This window comes from Varanus komodoensis, unplaced genomic scaffold (assembly GCF_004798865.1).
Source record: "Varanus komodoensis strain SLA01 unplaced genomic scaffold, ASM479886v1 scaffold25, whole genome shotgun sequence".
NCBI lineage: Eukaryota > Metazoa > Chordata > Lepidosauria > Squamata > Varanidae > Varanus > Varanus komodoensis.
The window spans coordinates 15,960,441-15,981,397 of NW_025335661.1; the positions used below are offsets into that span (position 1 = coordinate 15,960,441).

Here is a 20,957-nt window from a genome sequence, read left to right on the forward strand (position 1 = left end):
ATATGGGTAAAAGAGTCTTTTTACGTGCAAAGACTTTACTCTCTTTTCCTGCCTCTCCAAGGTGCAAAGTGACCCTTTGCAAACTAGCAATTCTTGCACGCACCCTCCTGCGTGCGTGTCCGGATGCTGTTTCCTCTCCACCCCAAGCCGCGTGGAGAATCCAGCATCCGAGCCATGCGAATAATTCCAGCTGAGCAGCACACAGTCTCCTCCTCTGCTCCCGCCCCGCTCAGGCGGGAGCGGCGAGGCGGGAAGCAGAGGCGGAGCCTGCTCTGGAATGTCGCTCCGGACTGGGAGCAGCACGGGGGGAAGAAGCGGAGCCCTGTCGGTGCTTTGCAGAGCTCCTCCCCCGAATCGTGCAGCTGCCTGGCCGAGGGCTTTTCAGGAAGCGGTATTTAAACGGCTCCGGCGGAACATGTGAGAAGCAGCTATCGGCGTCGCGAGGCTCGGAGGAGGAGAGTGCCGAGCGGGGCTGGCCTGGAATTGCTGCCGCTGCCGCCGCCTCCTCCGCCGGCGCTCTCCCGCTCTCTCCCTCCGCTGGCCGGAATGGGTGCTTTGTCACGCACGGGGAGGCGGAAAACAAGCAAGGCTGCTGGCCCAGCCTAAGCGGCGGCGCCGTCCTTTACAAAGATCGCGCTGAGAGAACAGGGAGACAAGGCTGCTTTTGCTCTCGACGCCGTCGCTTACTCTTCTTCCTCCTCCTCCTCCAGGCTTTTTTCCCATCTGTCGAGCGCGCCCCGAAGAAAAGGACACCCCTCCGCCCCCCTTCTTCGGGCTGGCTTCGCATTGTTTTAGCTGCTGGTGCTGGTCGCCGCGCAGCGGGAAAGTCGAGCGTCCTCCTTCCTTGCAGCAGCAGACTCGGGTAACTTTCCTCGAGGCTTTAGCTCGAATCCTTTCTTTTTTATTTCTTTAGAAATATAACATCCCTTTTAAGCGGGAGAAGGGGTGGGGAGTCTCTTTGTGGCTTGAAAAAGTCCTTCCTTGCTAAGGCTCTTCTGCGAGTTTTGTGTGCGCTCTTGCTCGGAAGCAAACGCCCTTGGAACGTGTGGGGTTTACTTCTGCGTAAAGATGCCAGGAATAGCCTGCAAAGCAACAGATCCGGGGCTGCGAAGGAGAGCTGAGCCCCGGTGGAACGACCTTCCCTCGGTGACCGTTTGTGTGTATATATGCATTTAACCACCCGATCCTGTGTACTCGACCAGAGAGCCCTTTTTGAAATTTATTACTTTGGTGGTAGAGCTTTCCAAGGACTGCAGTCTCAAATGCTTTTACTAGGAAGTCGAGTCCCATTTGAGCTCTGTAAGACTTGACTCCCAAGATAGAATGTGTGTTGCAAACTCCCAGTCCAGTGTGGGTTTCCTCTGACCTCCCCAGAAGGACTTCGCAGCTGCCTGTTGGAAGAGGGAAGTTACTGAGTCCCAGCCTTGTACGAGTGAAGTGCTCTAGTTCAGGAGTGAATGAAATTTGGAGCCATGTAAAATTGGAGTGTAGGTTATGAAGCTTAATCGCCCGATCGTGGCTTAGTTCGTAGCTCTCGCGCTATTCTATTTTCTTTTATATTCTAGAAGAATCACTGTTTTTTCTGCCTTCGTGCCTGCTAAAATCTGGATTAGAAACTTCACCAGTCTTCTATGGCACTCCAAAAGAATGGAAAAATACGAATTATTTTCATTTCTACCGCTCTTAGGCTTCTCTGATGTATGTTGCGGAGCAAAGGGGGGGGTAGCTAATTGTTTAATGATTCTGAGCTTCCGTTGCCAAAAAATAATAGATTCTCTTGCAATGTGGTATGCCTCTTCCCTCTGTTGTAGGAGGGCTCTCCCCAGGTCCATGCTTAATTCTCATTCTCTCCCTCTCCCTCTTGTGTGTGTGTTTAAGGAGCTGGTGGCAGTGTTCCTAGGTCTCCCCCTACTTATTGCTGGGAACTTCCTTGCATCAAAGTGATCTTGCATTGCCACCCAAGCTGCTAGACTCTTTGGGATTTGCATGGGGAGGCAATTTAGCTGGCAGCCCCTCAAGACTCAGACTGTTTGCTCTAGGATAGAACTTCATAGTTAACTTGGGTGTAGCTCACTTGAACGTTCTTGTATTTTCCGTATCATTATTTCTTTCCTTATGGTGATTGAACTCCTTGTGACTAGAAAAGGAAAAAAAGCTGGCAGGATGTCAAGCAATAAAGGCTAGTGTTGTGAAGAAAACATAAAGCATGTGTAATCTTTACCCTGATATTACAGATAAGGCAATTTCAGACATGTTGTTATATATCTGAGTCTAGGCAAAGACTTGGTTTGGGTGAAAAGTGAAGATCCAGATCTGCCCATCAAAGCTCCTGGGAATATGTAGTCCTAATTAATAGCATTGTGTCTTTGGATTGTTTCTAATGTGTTGGAGGAGCAAAGCTTTAAATGCCATAAAGTGTTTCTAAAACTGGCCTTTTAAATGAGCCCGCAAACGTTGCTAGCCTCTTGATGGGGGCTGGCAAAGAAAAAAATGGGGAGTTCTACCCCCCTTTTAACAGTTAATGCTTTGTCTGCTTCCACTCCTTTATTGAGTCCTCTAGCTACCAGGTGACCACTTAAGGACAAAGCCGGAGAAACTTGTTTGAATAACCTTCTTGCCTCCCTCCACCTTCACTTATGTGTCTGCCCATTCAGTGTAAATACTGAAGTTCTTTCTAACTGAGTGATTGTCTTTTCCCAAGCCAGGATTGTGGAAGAATTCTTGGCCAGCCCCAGCACATTTCACAGTTCCCCACTGCAAACTTTTGAAGGCTGCAGTAGCTACGTAGCCCGGTGGGTGGCAGGCGAGCTTACCCTCTGGTGCCATGCAATCAGAAGAGGCTGAGTTCTTGATCTGTGATTCAGACCAAATGAGTGACAGCATGTGGGAATGTGAAACTACTGAAAAGGGCTTGGCGCTTGGCGGAGGGAGTGACAAGGCAGTTCTGGTGCGCGTGAGTGACAGAAACAACATCTCTTTGAGAAACGAATCCATCTGAGGGAGAGCCTTTTCAAACAGTTTCACATTCTCACATGCTCTTAGTCATTCGTCCTGAATGTGATAACTTGTGAGGCTGGGGATCAGCCTGACTCTGGGGACATGTCTTTGTATACAGACACTCTGCATCTCGGTGGGTCCGGGGTGGGGGGAGTCAGTTGGCATGTGTTTTCTTTTGCCATGATGTGTTTCCTATCTCCATGAGCCTCTGGGAGAATGGAGAAGAGAGGACAACACAGCACATGCATATAAAAGAAGCCAGGGTCCTGTGTAAATAGAGGAGGAGCTGGAGAAAGGCAGGCCCAGGCCTTTTGGTGGAGGAGGAGAAGGGTGAATATGTTTGTTTGGGGGATTAAGTCTTGCATTTTCAGCTGCTTTCAAGTTTTTGTGTATGCAGGGGTTGCCCCAGTCACAGTAAAGATGGTGGAGTGGAGTGTCAGTTGCTGTCTTGGGGGGGGGGGTTGTTTTGTGTCAACCCTTGCAATGAAAGAGATTAACTGTCCCTTGCTTTTGCCTTAGGTTGGCTCTTGCACAGTACTGGGAAGTTGGAAGTGTCTCAGAAGGGGGTGAGACTGAGGGAAACAGAAGACTCCACGAAAGATGGAGACTGAGCTGGAACCTCCATGTGCTGTTCCGCAGGCTCACTGCCAGGAAATGCAGCACTCGGCCCCTTCAGAGGTCTTCCCTCCTCCTCTGAGGATCCCTGAAAAGATACCACCAGTCAAGCCTTGCTTTAAGAAAAAACAGCAGATGCAGAAAAGGCTGGATACAGAAGCACTCAGGGCTTTGCATCCCATCTTCACCAGTCTGCTTGGTGCAGGCACCTTGGATGCCATCTTTGTGCCCAGGGGGCAGAACTCTGACCATGGTAACCTCTGTGAGCCTGTTGCAAAAAAGAACTTGGGGATTGCGTCTCCGTGCCCACCACCGAATAACAGTGTGCCAGTTCTGATGCCAGGAGCTCCAGGAGCTCAGGGGCAAATATCCGAGGGTCCTCCTGAGCAGGGAGCCCAGCCCGGGGAGCAGAGCTTCCCCTCCGCTACCTCTCCAGCTAATGAGCCATTCCAGGACCGCTCCTTGCATGCTGCCTCTGGTGATGCTGCTGCCTTTCCTTTGTGCCCTGGGAAGATACTTGAAGGTTACCCACCTGGGGTGCTCCCAGACAATAATAGCTGCCTGGTCCGGTGTAACGGGAACCCAAGCGATAAGTTTGGAGCAGGGCTTTTCCAGAACAAAAGTGAGGAAGCTTCCCTTGACCTTGTGTTTGAACTCTTGAACCAGCTGCAATATCACACCCACCAGAAGGACAGGGTTGACATCTGTGTGGATTTCCTACAAGGCATGTGTATATTTGGCAGCGACTGCCCTAAGCATCACACAGTCCTGCCATATCACTGGCAGGTCAGGAGGACGGCTACCCAGATATGGCAGAGTGTGACCACCGACTCTCAGGAGCATCTGGAAAGACTCTACTGCAATCCGGACAATGACAAAGTCAAAATAAGATATCGGTAAGTCATAACCACATTACCGTACTTCAGGTGGGCTTGAGAATGTGTGCAGAGAAATCTTTGAATTTTGAAAGCACCATCTTAAAAGCACAGGTATCCTTGTATCCTCTCTTCTAGCTAGAGTTTTTAATCTACTGAATTTCTGTCTTCACTTGGTAACTTTTCAGGTGAGGTCTTTACATCCTTTTCTTTTAAAGCAAATAAGCAAACACACCAAAATATCCTGCCTTTAAAAGTCTCTTAAGTAACTGAGGGTGGCAGTAACAAGATGGTGCTGATTGATAAAATGATTCAAGTTTTTCTATTTGTCCCAGTTGATTGGTCCTGATAGCCTGTTTAGAAACAGTGCCCCCGTCAAATCAGCCAAACTGTAGTTTGATAAGAGTTGGGGGTTAGGAGGTGCATGTGCGTATTTAACCAAGAAGCCCATACAATAATCAGTTGATTCCAAGGGATATATAGTATGTATTCTTTCTAGTTAAGTTGTTTGCTCTGCTCTCCACAATTCCATGCAAATACAGTGGGGTTTTGAGGGGCTTCAAGCAGGGGTTGTTTTTTTTTTTTTTACCAAACTCTGGAGGCTGTCCCATAACATCTGTAATATGCTCAAGGCTTGTATCAACAACCAAATCACCAACCCAAAAGGCATGTGTTTAAGACTCACTGGGAGCAGACATCCCACCATTTGAGACTGGTTAGTTTGGTAGCATTTTGGAAGCAGAATATAAACATTGTTCAGATTCTTCCCGTTTGTGCCAGTTGTCTCATAGAATGGGAGAAAATGTCAACTCACCAGTTGTCTATTTCTCGCACAGCTGAAAGCGATATGGAATGTCTCTTTCTAGCCAGTCTCCAAAGGATGCCAAGAGAAACCCCTTGAAGCTAAGCAAATGTTTTAATAACTGAGCTTCATCTTTGCAAATACATCTCTGCTCTTTTGCTGCTGCAGTTGCCCTGTTAAGATGGCATTGCCTTATTGTTTGATTATTGCACCTGTTCGTGCTCCTGGGCTGGTGTGCAGAACCCACAGTTTGCTGGGCTTGACCTATGCGCTTGCACTGCTTCAGAGGAACTGCCCCATAAACAAGACACCTATTGTTTTGATTGGTAGAAGATAAGGTGCAGAGTTGGGGAAGGGATGGGTTCCACAGATGTTCAGCCCTAGCCCAGGGCATCTTGCCATATAAAACAGCTGTGCTGCATGATGGAAGCTTTGCTAAATGATGTCACAAGGATCCTGGGACATACCACTGGGATTGCGCACTGTCTCATAGGCACTTTTAAAAACGATTGATTTATTTCATTTTTATACTGCCCAATAGCTGAGGCTCTCGGGGGGGGGGGGGGGTTAACAAAAGTTAACATTAAACGAAAGTTAGAAACCCGCACATTAATATAAAAGAACAAGACTATAATCGTAATAGCAATTCATCCTAGAATCATAGCAGCAGTATAGGATGAAATGAAATATATAAACACAAATTTAAAGTTAAGCTGTTCATATGTTGGAAATAAAAAGGTCTTCACCTTGTGCCAAAAAGAATACAAAGTATCCCCCAGAGACACCTCTTTCAAGAGCTCATTTAAAAAGTGGGGTGCCACAGTCAAAAAGATCTCCTCCTTTGGAAGTGGCTCCCGAGAAGGACCCCCAAAGATGACCTCAGGGTACAGATAGGTACTCATGGGAGAAGGCGATCCTTCAGATGTTGCCATGAGCATTTGCTTTAGTTGCTTGTGCAGTTGGGCTGGTCATACAGGCACTGCTTGGATTCTGGACTCCAGTGTAAAAAGAGTAGCAAAGGAAATCCTACAGTACTTTTGCTGTTGAGGGAGGAGCAAACACTGGGGTTTAATATGGTGCAGTGATGCTTCTGAAGACAGGAGCGAGGAGGTATATCTGATAGTTGGAACAGCTGGGTGGCTGAACAGTTGTCTGGAGCTTTATGGAATTTCTCTGTCCAGATTTAAGGAGAAATAAGATGACCTTCTATTGGAGGTAGCTTGAATCTGAGGGGGGGGGGTGTTATGTGCCATCAACCCCAACCTTCCAAAATGTACTATGTGTGGGTTGTTTAACTCACGGATCATTGGGGTTGAGGAGCAGTGAGTGACTGCATTTCCCTGCATGCTCATTACTTCAGCTTTCAAATAATTTTATTGTAGTGCCTTTTGGGGTAGCCTTCTTCACAAACCTTACTTAAAAAACCAGCCCCCTTAATAACTCTTTGCATGTACTTAATGTATCACAGTTTGGCTTCTTCCTGGCTTGCAATGTTCTGGAACTCTAAACTTTGGGAGTCCATGCAAGTCTCTTATGCTGTCGTCTTGTCATTGCAACCTGACTTTGCCCTATCGTCCCAGATGGTGCTGCGTATCCTGGCAACTCCATGCAGATAGTGGTGTCCGCTGTGAGCTGCTTGAGCTTATTTGCGAGCCTCCCAGTTCACATGGTTACCACTTCTGTTTGGCTAAAACTATTAATCCCTTTTGGTCTGCCTAGTTTTAGGGGCCGCCTTCTAAAGCTTGCTTGCATGCAGCAAGGAAACATTGGGCTCAGCTCTCCTGAGGATCCAAGGAGGGACAAGCTGAAGCCAGCCTGGGTGGTAGCCAGCAGGGGGTAGTTGTTTGTTTCTTCTTTTGCATTGAATGCAGCTTGCATGGCACAGTGACCCATCGCTGCTCTCCCCACGTCCATAATATCTTCATTGTTCAGTGCCTCTAACAAGTTCATAGTCCTAAGCCATTGGCTCAAGCAGGCACTTAAGAACTATGCGGCCTACAAAGACCTCATATTTCCATAACTCTTCTTCCCTGCATATTCTAAAGTGTGTGTGCATTCACGTTTAGGTGGGCTTCCCCCCACACGTATCTATTAAATACAAGACCACCTTCCTCTTTCTGGATGACAAGTTCTGTTTGTGTGAGTAGAGTCAGAGGCATGTGTCCATCCAGGAATGGTGCTGTGAGTAGGTACTGCTGGGCAACTGCCAAGGTCCACAATAAATCTGTGGGCGTGCTGCTGATATGTGAAGCTTCCAGATTGTTCTGCTCCTCTTCTTCACTGTCATTGCCTGGTCGGCCATCCCTTCAATGGATTCTGGCAGTAGCAGAAGTGAGGGATAGTGGATAGTACAGCACCCTATGCATGCCTTGCACACATTCTCTCTTTAGATGGTCATCCACCATTTTTCATCGTATCAAGGTGCTTGCACTGTCTTGCCCGTCTGCCATTTTAGTCTCACAATAACATGCCAATGAGCCTATTAATTTTATTTCAGTTGAGGGTCACTGACCACCCCAAAGTTGCACAGTGAGCCGCATATCCAGGCAGGGACTAGAACCCATGTCTCCCAAGTTTCAGTCTCATTACTCTAACCACTGCACCATATGGGCAGTTATGCGGGTTGGGGCCAGAAGAAGAGGACCACAAAGGGATGAGGCGCACTGAGGTGCTCTTGCCCGTGCCTCAATACCTGGAGCTGCTCCTTTGTACATGGTTGATGCCTGTGCACTCTTGTTCATCATCCCCTTATTTCTGCAGTGTCGTTATAGCAGCTACTGTTTCTTTACAAATGTGTCCTCTACTATCTTAATACGTTTGGATAAAGATGCCTTCAATTGCTGCTGTTTGGCTGCTACCCAAGCAATATAATACATTTCGATGTCCTTTCACAATTTGTGTAGCTCAGAGTCACATACCTATGCAAGATAGAGGACCTTCAGGCATCAGTCCTTTACCCACTTACCTGGAAGTCACCTTTACACACAGTGGGGTTTACATTTGAGTAAAACAAGCATGCACATTTGGTGGATTTCAAAATGTCAAGTGTTATGTACAACCCTTGGAATACTAGTTAGTTAATGTTGTTTTTCAAATGCCAAATGCCTTTAGCCTATCTTGAGAGCTTAGGTTGCAAAATTCTGGGTTAATTCTCAGTGACACCATCAGTGTTAAGTTGCTCACTTTGCATTTCATCTGAAACCACAGTATCAACAATGTTCATCTGAAGTCTGGAGCAGTATAATCCGTTCTATCATTTTGCGATTCTTGCACCTCATTCTATTGCATATATAGGCCCAGTGCCATGTAAATCATTCTTCCCTGTTGTATTGGAACAGGAAGTCCAAAGGTTTTGTGCTAATCAGCTTTTCAAAACTGAATGTAGTAATTACATTCCTGGCAACATACAAAGGTGCATAAAACCACTCCTGTTGAGACAGTGAGTTTGCTATTTTAGCAGCAGGTGTCCTGATGGCTTCTTCGGAAAACATTCTTGTGAATAATGGAACTTCATTTTTATTTTTGTTTGCATCTGCTGCACAATATGTTTAGAGTCTGGCTGCTGTGACTGACACTGATGCTGTCTTTTCCTTGCTTCTAGTACAGTTTAGTAGGAAATACTAAGCATTTCTGGACCCAAGCATTTCTGGATCTGGACCCATTTCAGTCTGGCTTCAGACCTGGGTATGGTACTGAATCTGCCTTGGTCGCCCTGTATGATGACCTGTGCAGGGAGAGAGACAAGGGGGGTGCATCCCTGTTGGTTCTCCTGGGCCTCTCTTTGGCTTTCGATACCATCGACCATGGTATCCTTCTGGATAGGCTAGCGGGATTGGGGGTCGGAGGCACTGCTTTGCAGTGGTTCCGCTCCTATCTCAATGGCTGATTCCAGAAGGTGGTGCTGGGGGACTATGGCTCTGCACCATGTCAGCTATGCCATGGAGTACCACAGGGGTCCATTTTGTCCCCCTTGCTATTCAACATCTACATGAAACTGCTGGGAGAGGTCATTAGGAGGTGTGGGCTGCAGAATCATCAGTACGCTGATGATACCCAGCTCTACCTCTCTTTTTCAACCAATCCAGGCTGTACTGAACCAGTGCCTGGCCAAGGTAATAGGCTGGATGAGGGCCAATAAACTGAAGCTCAATCCAGACAAGATGGAGGTCCTGTTGGTAGGTGGTTCGGGCTTCGGGGTGGGGGACCTGGACCTTGTTCTGAATGGGGTTGCACTCCCTCTTAGGGACAAGGTTCACAGCTTGGGAGTGCTCCTCGACCCTGAGCTGTCTTTAGAAGCTCAGGTGATGGTGGTGGCGAGGAGCGCTTTCCTTCAGCTTTGGCTGATCCATCAGCTGCATCCCTACCTGGAGAATGATTGCCTGGCAACAGTGACACATGCACTGGTAACTTCCCGATTATACTTCTGTAATGCGCTCTGCGTTGGGCTACCCTTGAAGAAGGTCCGGATACTTCAATTGGTTGTAAAATATAGCTGCCAGGTTGCTGAGGGGACTGGGCGTTGTTCTCATATAACCCCAGTTCTCCGTCAGCTTCACTGGCTTCCCATTGAAGTCCAGGCCCAAGTCATGGTGTTGGTTATCACCTATAAAGCCCTCAACGGCTTGGGACCTGGTTATCTAAAGGAGTGCTTGTGTCCATATATGCCCTCCTGCCCCTTGAGATCGGCAGCAGAGGCCCTTCTCCGGGAACCCTCCATGAATGATATTAGGAGGGTGAGCACCCGGAGGAGGGCCTTCTCTGCGGTGGCACCCCACCTATGGAGTGCTTTCCCCAGAGAGGTCCGCCTGGCGCCGTCACTATTTGTTTTTCGTCGCCAGGCTAAGACCTTTTTATTTAAAAGTTATTTTAATTGTTAATTTATTGATTGTATTTATTGGGTTTTTACATTCGTGCTGAGATGTTTCCGGTTTTTTAAGTCTAATTATATAATTGTTTGTTTATGTTGTAAGCCGCCCTGAGGCTTATTGCGAATGGGGCGGCATAGAAATGGTTTAAATAAATAAATAAATTTCTGATGTGGGGGAAGGAAGCCTTTTGTATTTTTAAAAGTGTTGTTTTAGGTATAGGGGAGGTTTTTTTTTGCGTAAGTCTAACGTTATCCTAGTTCCAGCATTCTGCCAGGGTGCAGAGTTTGGCTCTGCTTTAACAGCTAGAACTAGTGGTCTGTACAGTTGTTGCAGTGAGGAAGATAACCTATTACGAATCAGAGTAGATGAATTTGACTTCAGCCTTGTGACTCCTGGGATGCTTCTTAGAATGCATTCAGCTGTGCGCTTTTGTGAGGAGGGGTAGGGAACGACTTGCGAAAGCAAGGATCTAAAGATTGCTAATCTCTGGTGTTATGAGTTTGTGTAAATTCTCTGGTTCCCTGTCTGCATTTACATTGGAACAAAGCAATTGACTTTTCTCTGCATTAGATTCTGTATAATTTTAGGCAAGTTGAAAGGCACATAGAAGCTGAAGGAGGGGTGAGTGATAGAAGAATTGTCAACAGTCTCCTATTTACTCCGGTTACTATGCAGATAAGATTTGGGAAGCAGCTGTCACCTGGCTTCAGGTCTAGGTCAGCCTGTTCTTTGTGTGCTAGTAATAAAAGTGTGCCATGTTTACAGGAAAAGACTGTATAGGTATACCCAGCAATCTGGCTTAACCCTTTATAAACAGTTTTTCTAAGAAGTCTTGATACACAATTTACTATAGTCTCTTCTTTGTTTTTAAGTGTCAGTGTTGTTGTGGTATTCTTAATCTAAGAGATATTAAGTGTGGTATTCTTAATCTGAGAGTGAAACAAAATGGGCTGGCAGCAGCTCTGTGTTTACAGATAGGCATCTCCCCCAAATGCATAGCAGGGGTGGTCTGTGTGGTGCAAAGCAAGAAGGGTTGCAGGGGTCAGGGGTTTACTGCCCCCTGCACTGAGCCTCACAAGTGTTCCTCACCCAGCCAGAGCCACTTCAGGTAGTGCAGCTTAGCTGGAGAGAAAACTGCCCGAGCACTGAGCTGCAGAGTGAAGAGAGATGAGCATGTTCCAAGCTTCTCACTCCATGCAAACAGTTTGCTGTTTAAAACTGGCCCTTCTCTCCCACTCGGTACAGTTGGAGTAGTTTCGTGTTCTCACTTCATAAATCTGTCATGTCATGCCACTGGCATCCCATTGTTGAGACAGGCTCTGGGTACCTAGTAGAAGGGGCATTCCGCATGTGTTTGGATCCTTGGTTTTCTGTTTTAATATAGGCCTTGGTTCTTATAAATTTCCCTTTCCTTTTTCCCGTAACGAGGTCTCAATACCTGGTTATTGAACAGCTTTGCCTAATTAGGAAGGGAAAATATGGCAGAGATTGGCAAAGCTTGAGTCATTTAACATTAGCCTGTACCTTTCTACCTGTATCTTGTAATTTTTAAGAGATCAAGGGTGCGACATAAGTTGTACAAAGTTGGGACACTTTAAAAAGAAAGAAGGTGGGATAGCCAGAATGGACCACATGGGATGGAGCTGACCTACCTTTAGACTGCTGGAAAAGCCAGCCTGGGACTTGGCATTGGCTGTGCTTTTTGGTCTCTCAACTAGAGAAATTGGTCATTGTTGGTTTATCATATTTTAATCTTAAAAAAGGATCATCCCAGATATTGGAAAAGTAATTTGTGAGTAACATGAACTCATTTTATGCACATTTCTATATATGTTTTGCATACCTTTTTGCAAGCAATTTTCTTAATTTAATAAACATGGAATATTTTCAGTAATATGAATATGTATATGCACTTTTGCCTAACATACAAATCCTTGTGCACATTTTTTGATTTGGCAAGCTCCACTGGAAAGTTTGGATAAGTAGACATTTTGAAGGGTTCCTGAATTTCAGTTCTCAGGTTGGTTTGAAGATGAGAAGCTAGGTTCACCTTGTGAATTGAACAAACTGTTTCCTCCATCTTTGCTTTCTCATATTTGGAAACCTGCATTGGGCTCTTGACTTCTGCCCCGAGCGTGAACATGAAGGAGGCTGTTCTTTGCATCAGATTTTTGGGCTCCACAAAACATGCAGTCTGCTGTGTACAGTGACCTTTGTGAAGCTCAAACAGGCATGTGTAGCAAAACCTGTATAAAGGTGAGTTTGACTTTAAATTTGGACAAGAACAGCTAGCAGAAGGAGACAACTCCATTTCTGCTCTGTAAGTGATTTCAATTAATGCTTTACATGTACTTTGTATACTATAGATGTGTGAACACCTATGTAAATTTGAGTTTGAATGATGGAAATACTGTGTCTGTAAGACAGTAATTTAATTCTTTAGATCTTTGAATATTTATGACTTTGTTGTTGTTGTTAGTCACGAAGTCGTGCCCGACCCATCGCAACCCCATGGACAACATTTCTCCAGGCTCCCCTGTCCTCCACCATCCCCTGGAGTCCACTTAAGCTCACACCAACTGCTTCAGTGACTCCATCTAGCCACCTCATTCTCTGCTGTCCCCTCCTTCTTTTGCCATCTATTGTTCCCAGCATTAGGCTCTTCTCCAGGGAGTCCTTCCTTCTCATTAGGTGGCCAAAGTATTTGAGTTTCATCTTCAGTATCTGGCCTTCTAAAGAGCAGTCAGGGTTGATCTCCTCTAGGACTGACCGGTTTGATCGCCTTGCGATCCAAGGGACTCACAGGAGTCTCCTCCAGCACCACAATTCTAAGGTCTCAGTCCTTTGGCGCTCAGCCTTCCTTATGGTCCAGCTTTCACAGCCATACATTGCAACTGGGAAAACCATAGCCTTGACTATACACACTTTTGTTGGCAGGGTGATGTCTCTGCTTTTTAGTATGCTGTCTAGATTTGCCATCGCTTTCCTCCCCAGGAGCAAGCGTCTTTTAGTTTCTTGGCTGCGCTCCCTGTCTGCGGTAAACTTGGAGCCCAGGAAAATAAAATCTGTCACTACCTCCATTTCTTCCCTATCTATTTGCCAGGAAGTGATAGGACCTGATGCCATGAACTCAGTTTTCTTAATGTTGAGTTTCAAGCCAACTTTTGTGCTCTCCTCTTTCACCCGCATCAAGGCTTTTTTGTTATTTATTTATTTATGTCTAGGTTATAACAAAACCTTGGCCAGATTATTAAAAAAAAGAAGTGGCTCTATTTATAGATGCGCTGTAACACCTGTATGGCTTTAGAAACTGATTTCTTGATTTGAAAACAACCTTTACTCTGGTGAGGTCTTTCTTCAAAGCAACTGCACCATAAACTGTAAAAATTAGCTGTTTCTTATTAGGGAATATTAATATTTATCTTCAGTATTTGTGCTTTCTTGTAATTTAAAGTATCTTGCAAGGTTGAAGAATTCAGGTTGGTTCATTCCTCCTACAGGAGAAACCATAAAGTTCCTGGGCAAACATAAATTTGGCAAATGAGTGTCTTATTTAATGCAGCAGATTGGGCAGCATGCTGCCTGGCATTTTGCCAGTGTCCTGGAAGCAAGAACTAAAACTAAACCATTCCTCCTTAAAAACAACAACTCCCCCCCTCATTACATGAAAAATTCACAGCTTGGAATTGTGCAAGGTGAGAACTCTGCTTGTGTTGCACGTCTACATAGTTACTGTTGCTAGGCCATAAAGGGTGAGGCAGAAGTAGAACAAAGGACTTAGTCTACCAGTTCCCCAGTGTGATTAAGCAAAACTTCACTCCTCCTGCAGTGTTTCCCCTATACTTCCCTCCAGGCCTCCGTCTGTTTACTGAGCACGCAGCAACTTGTGGCCCCTGCCAGTGAATCAGGGCACAGTCACTGAAATGCCAGATCAGTGTCAGGCTGTCCGAGAAGGAGCACCATGCCCTCCTGTCCTGACTCAGGAGCTTTCTAGCCACCAGACTGTGGTTAATGATGTCTGTGCCAAATGTACATGTGATGGTGGGCTGACTCTTGCTGTCTGCCCTGACTTCAGCCTTGTTCCAAGGGCAGCTTGTAACAGAGTGAACAAGTACAGGTTTTCAGCCATATACAGCTGTGAGGACTTTTTCCACTGAACCTTCAGTTGCCCTGGTTTGCATGTCATGACAACACAGAGAATGGGTTGCATATGGGTTATTGTATCATCGTGGGTGGCTTTTACTGTACCATGGGTTCTCTGTTCCTGGGTTATCATTTTGTGTGTGTCTGTATTATAGCTATGGCTCACTGAGAATACAATGTATTTGTGTTATACTTCTCTGAGTAGTCAAAGAACAACCATGAACAAAAAGTTCGTGGTTTTTCAACATGTCAGAAGGTTTACCTGACTGTTTAAATCTTGAGGTAAACCTGTGAGGTAGGAGAACGGCACCCCCATATTGTAGTGGAGACACAAAGAGCTATGATTTGCCTGCCAAGTCGGTTTGTGGTGAAACTGAGAAGTTGCTCGCATTCCTGCAGCTGGGTCTGCACGTCACGGCAAACAGTGCTGTGCCATTTCCACACAGCACAGATTTTTGCTTCAACTTACCAGTCAGGCAGTCGCTCAGACCCGCTGTTCCATCCTCCTGCTCTTGCTCTGCATCCCAACAGCCCCTGCAAGCAGCTTCCTCCACTGCACTGCCTTGTTCCTGATGACCCCGGCTGCCTGTTTAAAGCAAACAGCTTGGCCCCAATTCTCCCTTCTCCCTCCATGCATTCACCTTTAGAGAGTAAACAGTCATCACTCAGCCAATACAAACAAAGGGAGTGATGATGAGGGTTGCTAGGGAGCTGCAGGGGGTAGAGATCGGATGCCTATGGTGTTTCCTCATCACCTGTGGTAAAATGGCACTCCTGGGCCCAGATGTCATCTGTAGCTTCAGGGAGGCAGGGGAATGTTAGAACAAATTGTTGAATCTCTGTGACTTTGGGATACCAAATGTACCATGCTGAAATGCTGGGATTGAGCTCTGATGATGCCACCAACCAGCAAATTTATCATGCCACCTTGTGACATGAGAATCCAACCTGCATCTGCTCTACCACAAAATACAAATGGGCATGCTGGAGATGGTGCGAGTTGCAATTAAAAACACATCTAGAGGTTTGGGAAAGATAGTTTAAAATGCTTGAGCTTGCTGTCTAGGAGCAGGGAATTCCACACCAGTACAGAATGTCTCTCCTGCATGCCAGGTTCTTTTTGGGGCATGGGTATTTGGAGTTGATTCTGAAGTTTGCCGTGATGATTGAGGAAGGATGTTAGTTGTCTGCTAAATGTGCCAGGTTGAGCTTCAGAAGCCAACATCAGCTGTTTAAATTGTGACTGTTCTCTTTAAGCTTTCCGTGCTGAAAGTATACTGTGTATTCATAGAATGGAGCTTCTGCATTCAGAGGGCACAGAACTTGAATAGCAGGGTGGGCAACACATGACCCATATCGCAGTTCTTGTGGCCACCTGCCACATCTGTTCTGGCGAACCAAAAACATTCATTCATTCGAGCTCCATCTTGCCCCTTTAGCCAAAATGGCTCTCACAAATTCTAGCTTGCTACCCAAACTGAGTAGCAAACTGTTAGGGTGGATTAGTTTAGTTGGCTTAAATTTATCTGTTCTAAGCAGCACTAGCAGAGCCTTATCTGGACTGGGAGCTTGGGAAGAGGATTAAAATCTACTCTCCATATTGGGCTCCCCAGCAAGGGTTCCTTGTCCTTGCTGCATAGAGTTAGAGGAAAATGTGTGGCACTGGTGATTGTGGCAAAGACACGGGATGGTGGAGATGATGCAGAAGCCTGCTTACTGTGAAATCAGGAGCGGTGTACACCAAATGGGAAGTGCTGTATGTGTGGGCATGCATGTAATCAAAATTTAGCCTACTTTATGCAAATTGCTTTGGGACGTATAATTCTGCTAATCAGTTCAGGTTGTTTTGAGCATTTCGGTTTCCAGATGGGTGTGTGCATGTATGAATTGGCTTCTTTCCTGTTTCAGTTTCCTGTAGAACATCGTGTGAAGAAACAGAATATCCTGGGTGCTCATCTACGTTAGCTCACTACAATATTGACATGGCTTAGTGCATTCCTGGCTGTTGATTCCTTTTTTCCCCTGTCTCCACCTCACCCACCCAGCATGGGTTTCTTCCAGTGCCGCCCCTCTCACGCAGGTCTGCTGCAAGGGTGACGTGGAAGGATTGATTGTCTTAATGTGTTAAATTTTCTTTATGGCTCCCTAAGTTTACAGATGGCAAATGGCAACCTCTTGTGGCAATTTTAAAGTGAGCCGATGAACTTCAGCACAAATTGCTTCATCTCCGATTAAACAAAGCAGGCTAATTTCTTCAAAAACCATTGTATCTTTTTTTGAAGAAGGAGGAAAAGAAGACGAAGAAACGATCTACTGGGCTAGAGGAAACACAGCTGTTAACTTAGAGGTCCTCATGGCTTTTCATTTTCTTGCAGCTGCTCTGACAAACCCCTCATTGTTGGGGCATGTTAAGTGTTATGCCACTGTATTTTGGAGACAGTTTTTAACACTTGGTGTGCCTCTTTCCTACCCCCAAGCAATTCCCTTTTGCACAAAAGAACCATGTCCTCTCCCACTCTTTCCCAAGCACTTTGTTTAGATTTGTAATATCAGGGGTTCTCCTGAGAGTTGATTTAAGTACAGATAAACCCATTAAAGCAAATGCCCACAAAAAAACCAAGGAAGAAACTTAAAAGCTTGGGCAGAGTGAGCCTCCAAGCTTCAAAAATACGGGTTTTATATTGAAGTGTTGTCTATTCCGTTTTGTTAGAACACAAGACAGCTAGCCATTCTATCAAAGCTGTTTTCAATGCCCTCTCACATTCTAAACCAACCTTTTCATACCTGATGCCTTCCAACTGTTTTGGCCTACAAAGACCCAGGAAGCGTAGCTACTGCTCAGAACTTGTAGGAGGTGTAACCCGAAGCATCTGGGGTTACCACAATTCCTACTAGGAAGTGTGGCTGCACACTGGATTTGGATGACTTATGAACTAAGTTGATCTGATTGGGTTTCATCCAAAGGGAAGCAAGGGTCCCACAGATCGTACCAAATGAAAAGAATCCGTATCCTTTCATTTGGGAAGGGGTGCAGGGAACAAAGTGTATCTGCAAAAATGAATTTGTTTGTTTGTTTGTTTGTTTAAACCATTTTTATGCCGCCCCATTCACAAAAAGCCTTGGGGCGGCTTACAACAATAATAAACATAAATAAACAGTTTATACAATTAGAGTTAAAAAACCGGAAACATCTCAGCATGTACATAAAAACCCCATAAATACAATTCATAAATTAACAATTAAAATAACTTTTAAATAAAAAGGTCTTGGCCTGGTGCCAAAAAGTAAATAATGACGGCGCCTAGTGGACCTCTCTGGGGAGCGCACTCCATAGGTGGGGTGCCACCGCAGAGAAGGCCCTCGGGGTACTCACCCTCCTAATATCTTTCACTGAGGGTTCCCGGAGAAGGGCCTCTGCTGCCGATCTCAAGGGGTGGGAGGGCATATATGGACACAAGTGTTCCTTTAGATACCCAGGTCCCAAGCCGTTGAGGTGGAATATATTTCACCCGGATCCAAGCTCTGCATAAAAGGAAACTTGCAGCATGGCAGGCCATAGGGGAATGTAGTCTGGTGACCAGCAGGTCTGTCTTCTACCCAGGCACCGTGGCTTTTTACCACATCTCTCCTTTTGTCTTACCTTCAAATGACGTATGTTGTGGGCAGGATGGGGAAGGAATTTATGAGAGGCTGCTCTTGTATGTTCACTGCATTTTGGGATTTTGAAGAAAGTTGTACCACACAAGTACCATACAATGTTAATTAAATACAAATTGGATACAGCACAGCAAAGAACACAGCATATATTTAAAAAGAGAATAAGTTGTTTTCTAAAATGCACTAAATTTTACCAGCTCTCCAGCTACACTATTCACTTGCACACAAGTTCTGCACCATGCATAGGCTATGTTTTCTTGCAGTGTCATCAATCCTCTTCAGGGATAATGCATTTAAAATTTCTGTGACTTGTGCTGTCTATGAAGCAGCAAATCAATCTTCCCTAAAATGTTGTTTGTTTCCCATTGCATCTATTCTCCTGAAAATCATTTTACTTTTATTGTTCTAATTGTTCAGAATCATGCAAATTTACTTTCCCTGCTGTTGTGAGGTAGGGAAGGGAAATGCTTTTTTCTTTTTTCTTTTTTTTTGCCCCTCTGAACAAGCAAGTTTCTCTCATAAGAGCACCTGTAAGAAACATGTTATTTTCACACAGAAATACATACTTTTTACCCCAACTATTTTATTACATTGCACTTATATCCTGCATTTTTCCTCTTTCCACCTACAACAGATTTTGCACCTATTTAAAATTTGGTGGTTTAATCGACTTGGAAGGGCTTGTTCCTCCTGCGGATTACATCAATTTTGTTTGATTGCCCAGCAGTAGATAATGGGAAGTCATGGTGCTTTGACGTTCCAGGAGTAAGGTTCTGTTCTCCGCTGAAACCAGCCTGTAAAGCAGTTTGTGTTGAATTAAGCTGTTCCATTAGCCACCAAAATAGATTCGTGTGATTGGTGTGTACTCCTACCCAAAAGCATTTCATACATTTTGCTGTATGAACTTCTAAAGTTGGAATTGTACTTGAGCTCCTACTGTGGTTGCTGAGTTCCATATGTGTATGAGATGATAAACCTGTTTTTTTTTAACCTGCCTTCCCCACCTGCCCCATAACTCGAAACACAAATTGCAGTTGTTCCCTTGGAATGTGCAAGCGGATCAATATGTACGGAGCCTTACTAACACAGTTGTCATATTAAGTTCTTGAATACTCCGTTCAAGATGCAGTAGGTTTATAAATTATGAGGTCTTCACATATTTCTCCAAGCCAACTGCTAACAAATGAGACAATAAAATCCTGGTATAGTCTCTTCTTAATGCTCTAAACTGCTTCATTGGGGCTGCAAACACTTCAAATTGAAGTTTGGATAGAAAGAACCTTATAAAGGCAGACATCTAGAGTTCACTTGTGGAATATGCTACTCTAAGGTGTTCACTTTTATAAGAATTTATTATTGGGTAGTTTGGTCTTCTGGAAGTACCTTGTAGGAATACTAGAAATTTATCATGTTTTTATCCTACCCTTCTCCCACAAAGCTTAGGCTCATTTTCAGTCTGTGCCTTAGGACCTTTTTGAAAAACCATCAGCTGTTGCATCAAATAATACATGCTGGTCAGGAGCTGGTCAACAGTTGCTTATGGAAGGTGGAGATTACCCTCAGGTGACCAAGCAGGGAATCTTCCCCTTCTAGTTTGGTGAAGAATATATATTGATACGGCAACAAAAATGGGGATGTGTGGGCAGATGAGGAGATACCTTAGTTTGTTTTTGCACTTTTCTGTAGAATTATTTCCAAACAATTGCATTATGGAATATTCTTAATTCTGTTCCTCCTGAAACTCAAATACCTGTTTTAATTTAAACATAAGCTGCTGCTATTCACTTCGGTAGAACACTTGAGCTGGCCAACTCCGTTGTAATGCCAGTTACAAGTGCAACAGACTCAAACTACTGTATTTTTCACTCTATAAGACGCACCTGACCATAAGACGCACCTAGTTTTTAGAGGAGGGATCCATGGAAAGCTTCCTGATAATCACAGGCACATTCCCCATCACTTCCCCATGGGCTTCATTAAAAGACGGGTTGCCATTTGAAAACACCAACCTGTGATTAACATTTCTCACCTGCGCCGGAGGAGGGGGGCAGAGCAGGGCGTGCCGACCAGGTGTGGTGCAGCTGGGCCGGCAGTGTGCCGGCAGTGGTCTTCAGGCGGCGCGGCGGCAGGTCTTCCCAGGCAGTGGGGGTGAGCAGTCTGTCTCTCCGTGCAGCCGGCGGGTTAAAGCCTGCGGCGGCTCCTCCTCCGCACCGCTCCCCCTGAGCAGCACAGCTCTCACCTGTGCTGGGGGCGGGCGGCGGAGCAGGGCACGCCGAGCACATGCCGGCCAGGTGGTGCCACGTGGTGCAGCCAGGCCGGCAGCGTGCCAGCGGTGGTCTTCCAGGCGGCGCGGCGGCAGCAGGTCTTCCTGGGCGGTGGGGGTGAGCAGTCCATCTCTCCGTGCAGCCGGCGGGTTAAAGCCCGCGGCTCCTGCTCCACCCCTCTCCCCCTGAGCGGCACAGCTCTCACCTGTGCTGGAGGGGGGGTGGAGCAGCGCGCGCTGAGTGCATGCTGGCCAGGTGGTGCCACATGGTGCAGGCGGCTGGCAGCGTCCCGGGCGTCGGGCACACACACATTCGCTCTATAAGACGCACAGACATTTCCCCTTACTTTTGAGGGGGGGAAGTGCATCTTATAGAGCGAAAAATGCAGTATTTTGTAGCAGGGTTGACAAGCACAGATGGGCCTGCTAGGAGCATTGCAGACCCAAGCTGACTGGGAGCTGGTGCTGGGGAAGTAATAGCCAGCGGCAATTGGCAGCAGGAGTGGTGAAGTGCTTGAGTGGGGATGCACAACCCAGAAGCTCCACATAAGTTCCCTGAGCCTCCTGCTGTACATTCCTCTCCCACTAGTTTCCAGCAGTCCTGACCAAGATCTGTTTTGCCCCACCATGGCTAGGAAAGAATGATCTGGATCACTTCTGTGCATGCATCTGGGCTGGCTCTAGGTTTTCAGTGGGCTCTCTCCTTCAGCAAGTCTTTCTTCTCGTTGCCATTGTCT

At 45.9% G+C, this 20,957-nt stretch overlaps 1 protein-coding gene across 1 annotated transcript in view; it reads left to right on the plus strand.

Annotated features, from left to right (window-relative positions):
* The first annotated feature begins 425 nt into the window (after positions 1-425).
* LOC123024762 (TCDD inducible poly(ADP-ribose) polymerase) overlaps positions 426-20,957 on the plus strand; it is a 28,052-nt gene continuing 7,520 nt past the window's right edge. The window contains exons 1-2 of the mRNA XM_044432897.1: positions 426-862; positions 3,517-4,508. Coding sequence (XP_044288832.1) covers positions 3,598-4,508 — 911 coding nt within the window. The 5' untranslated portion in view covers positions 426-862; positions 3,517-3,597. The remainder of the gene's footprint in view (positions 863-3,516; positions 4,509-20,957) is intronic.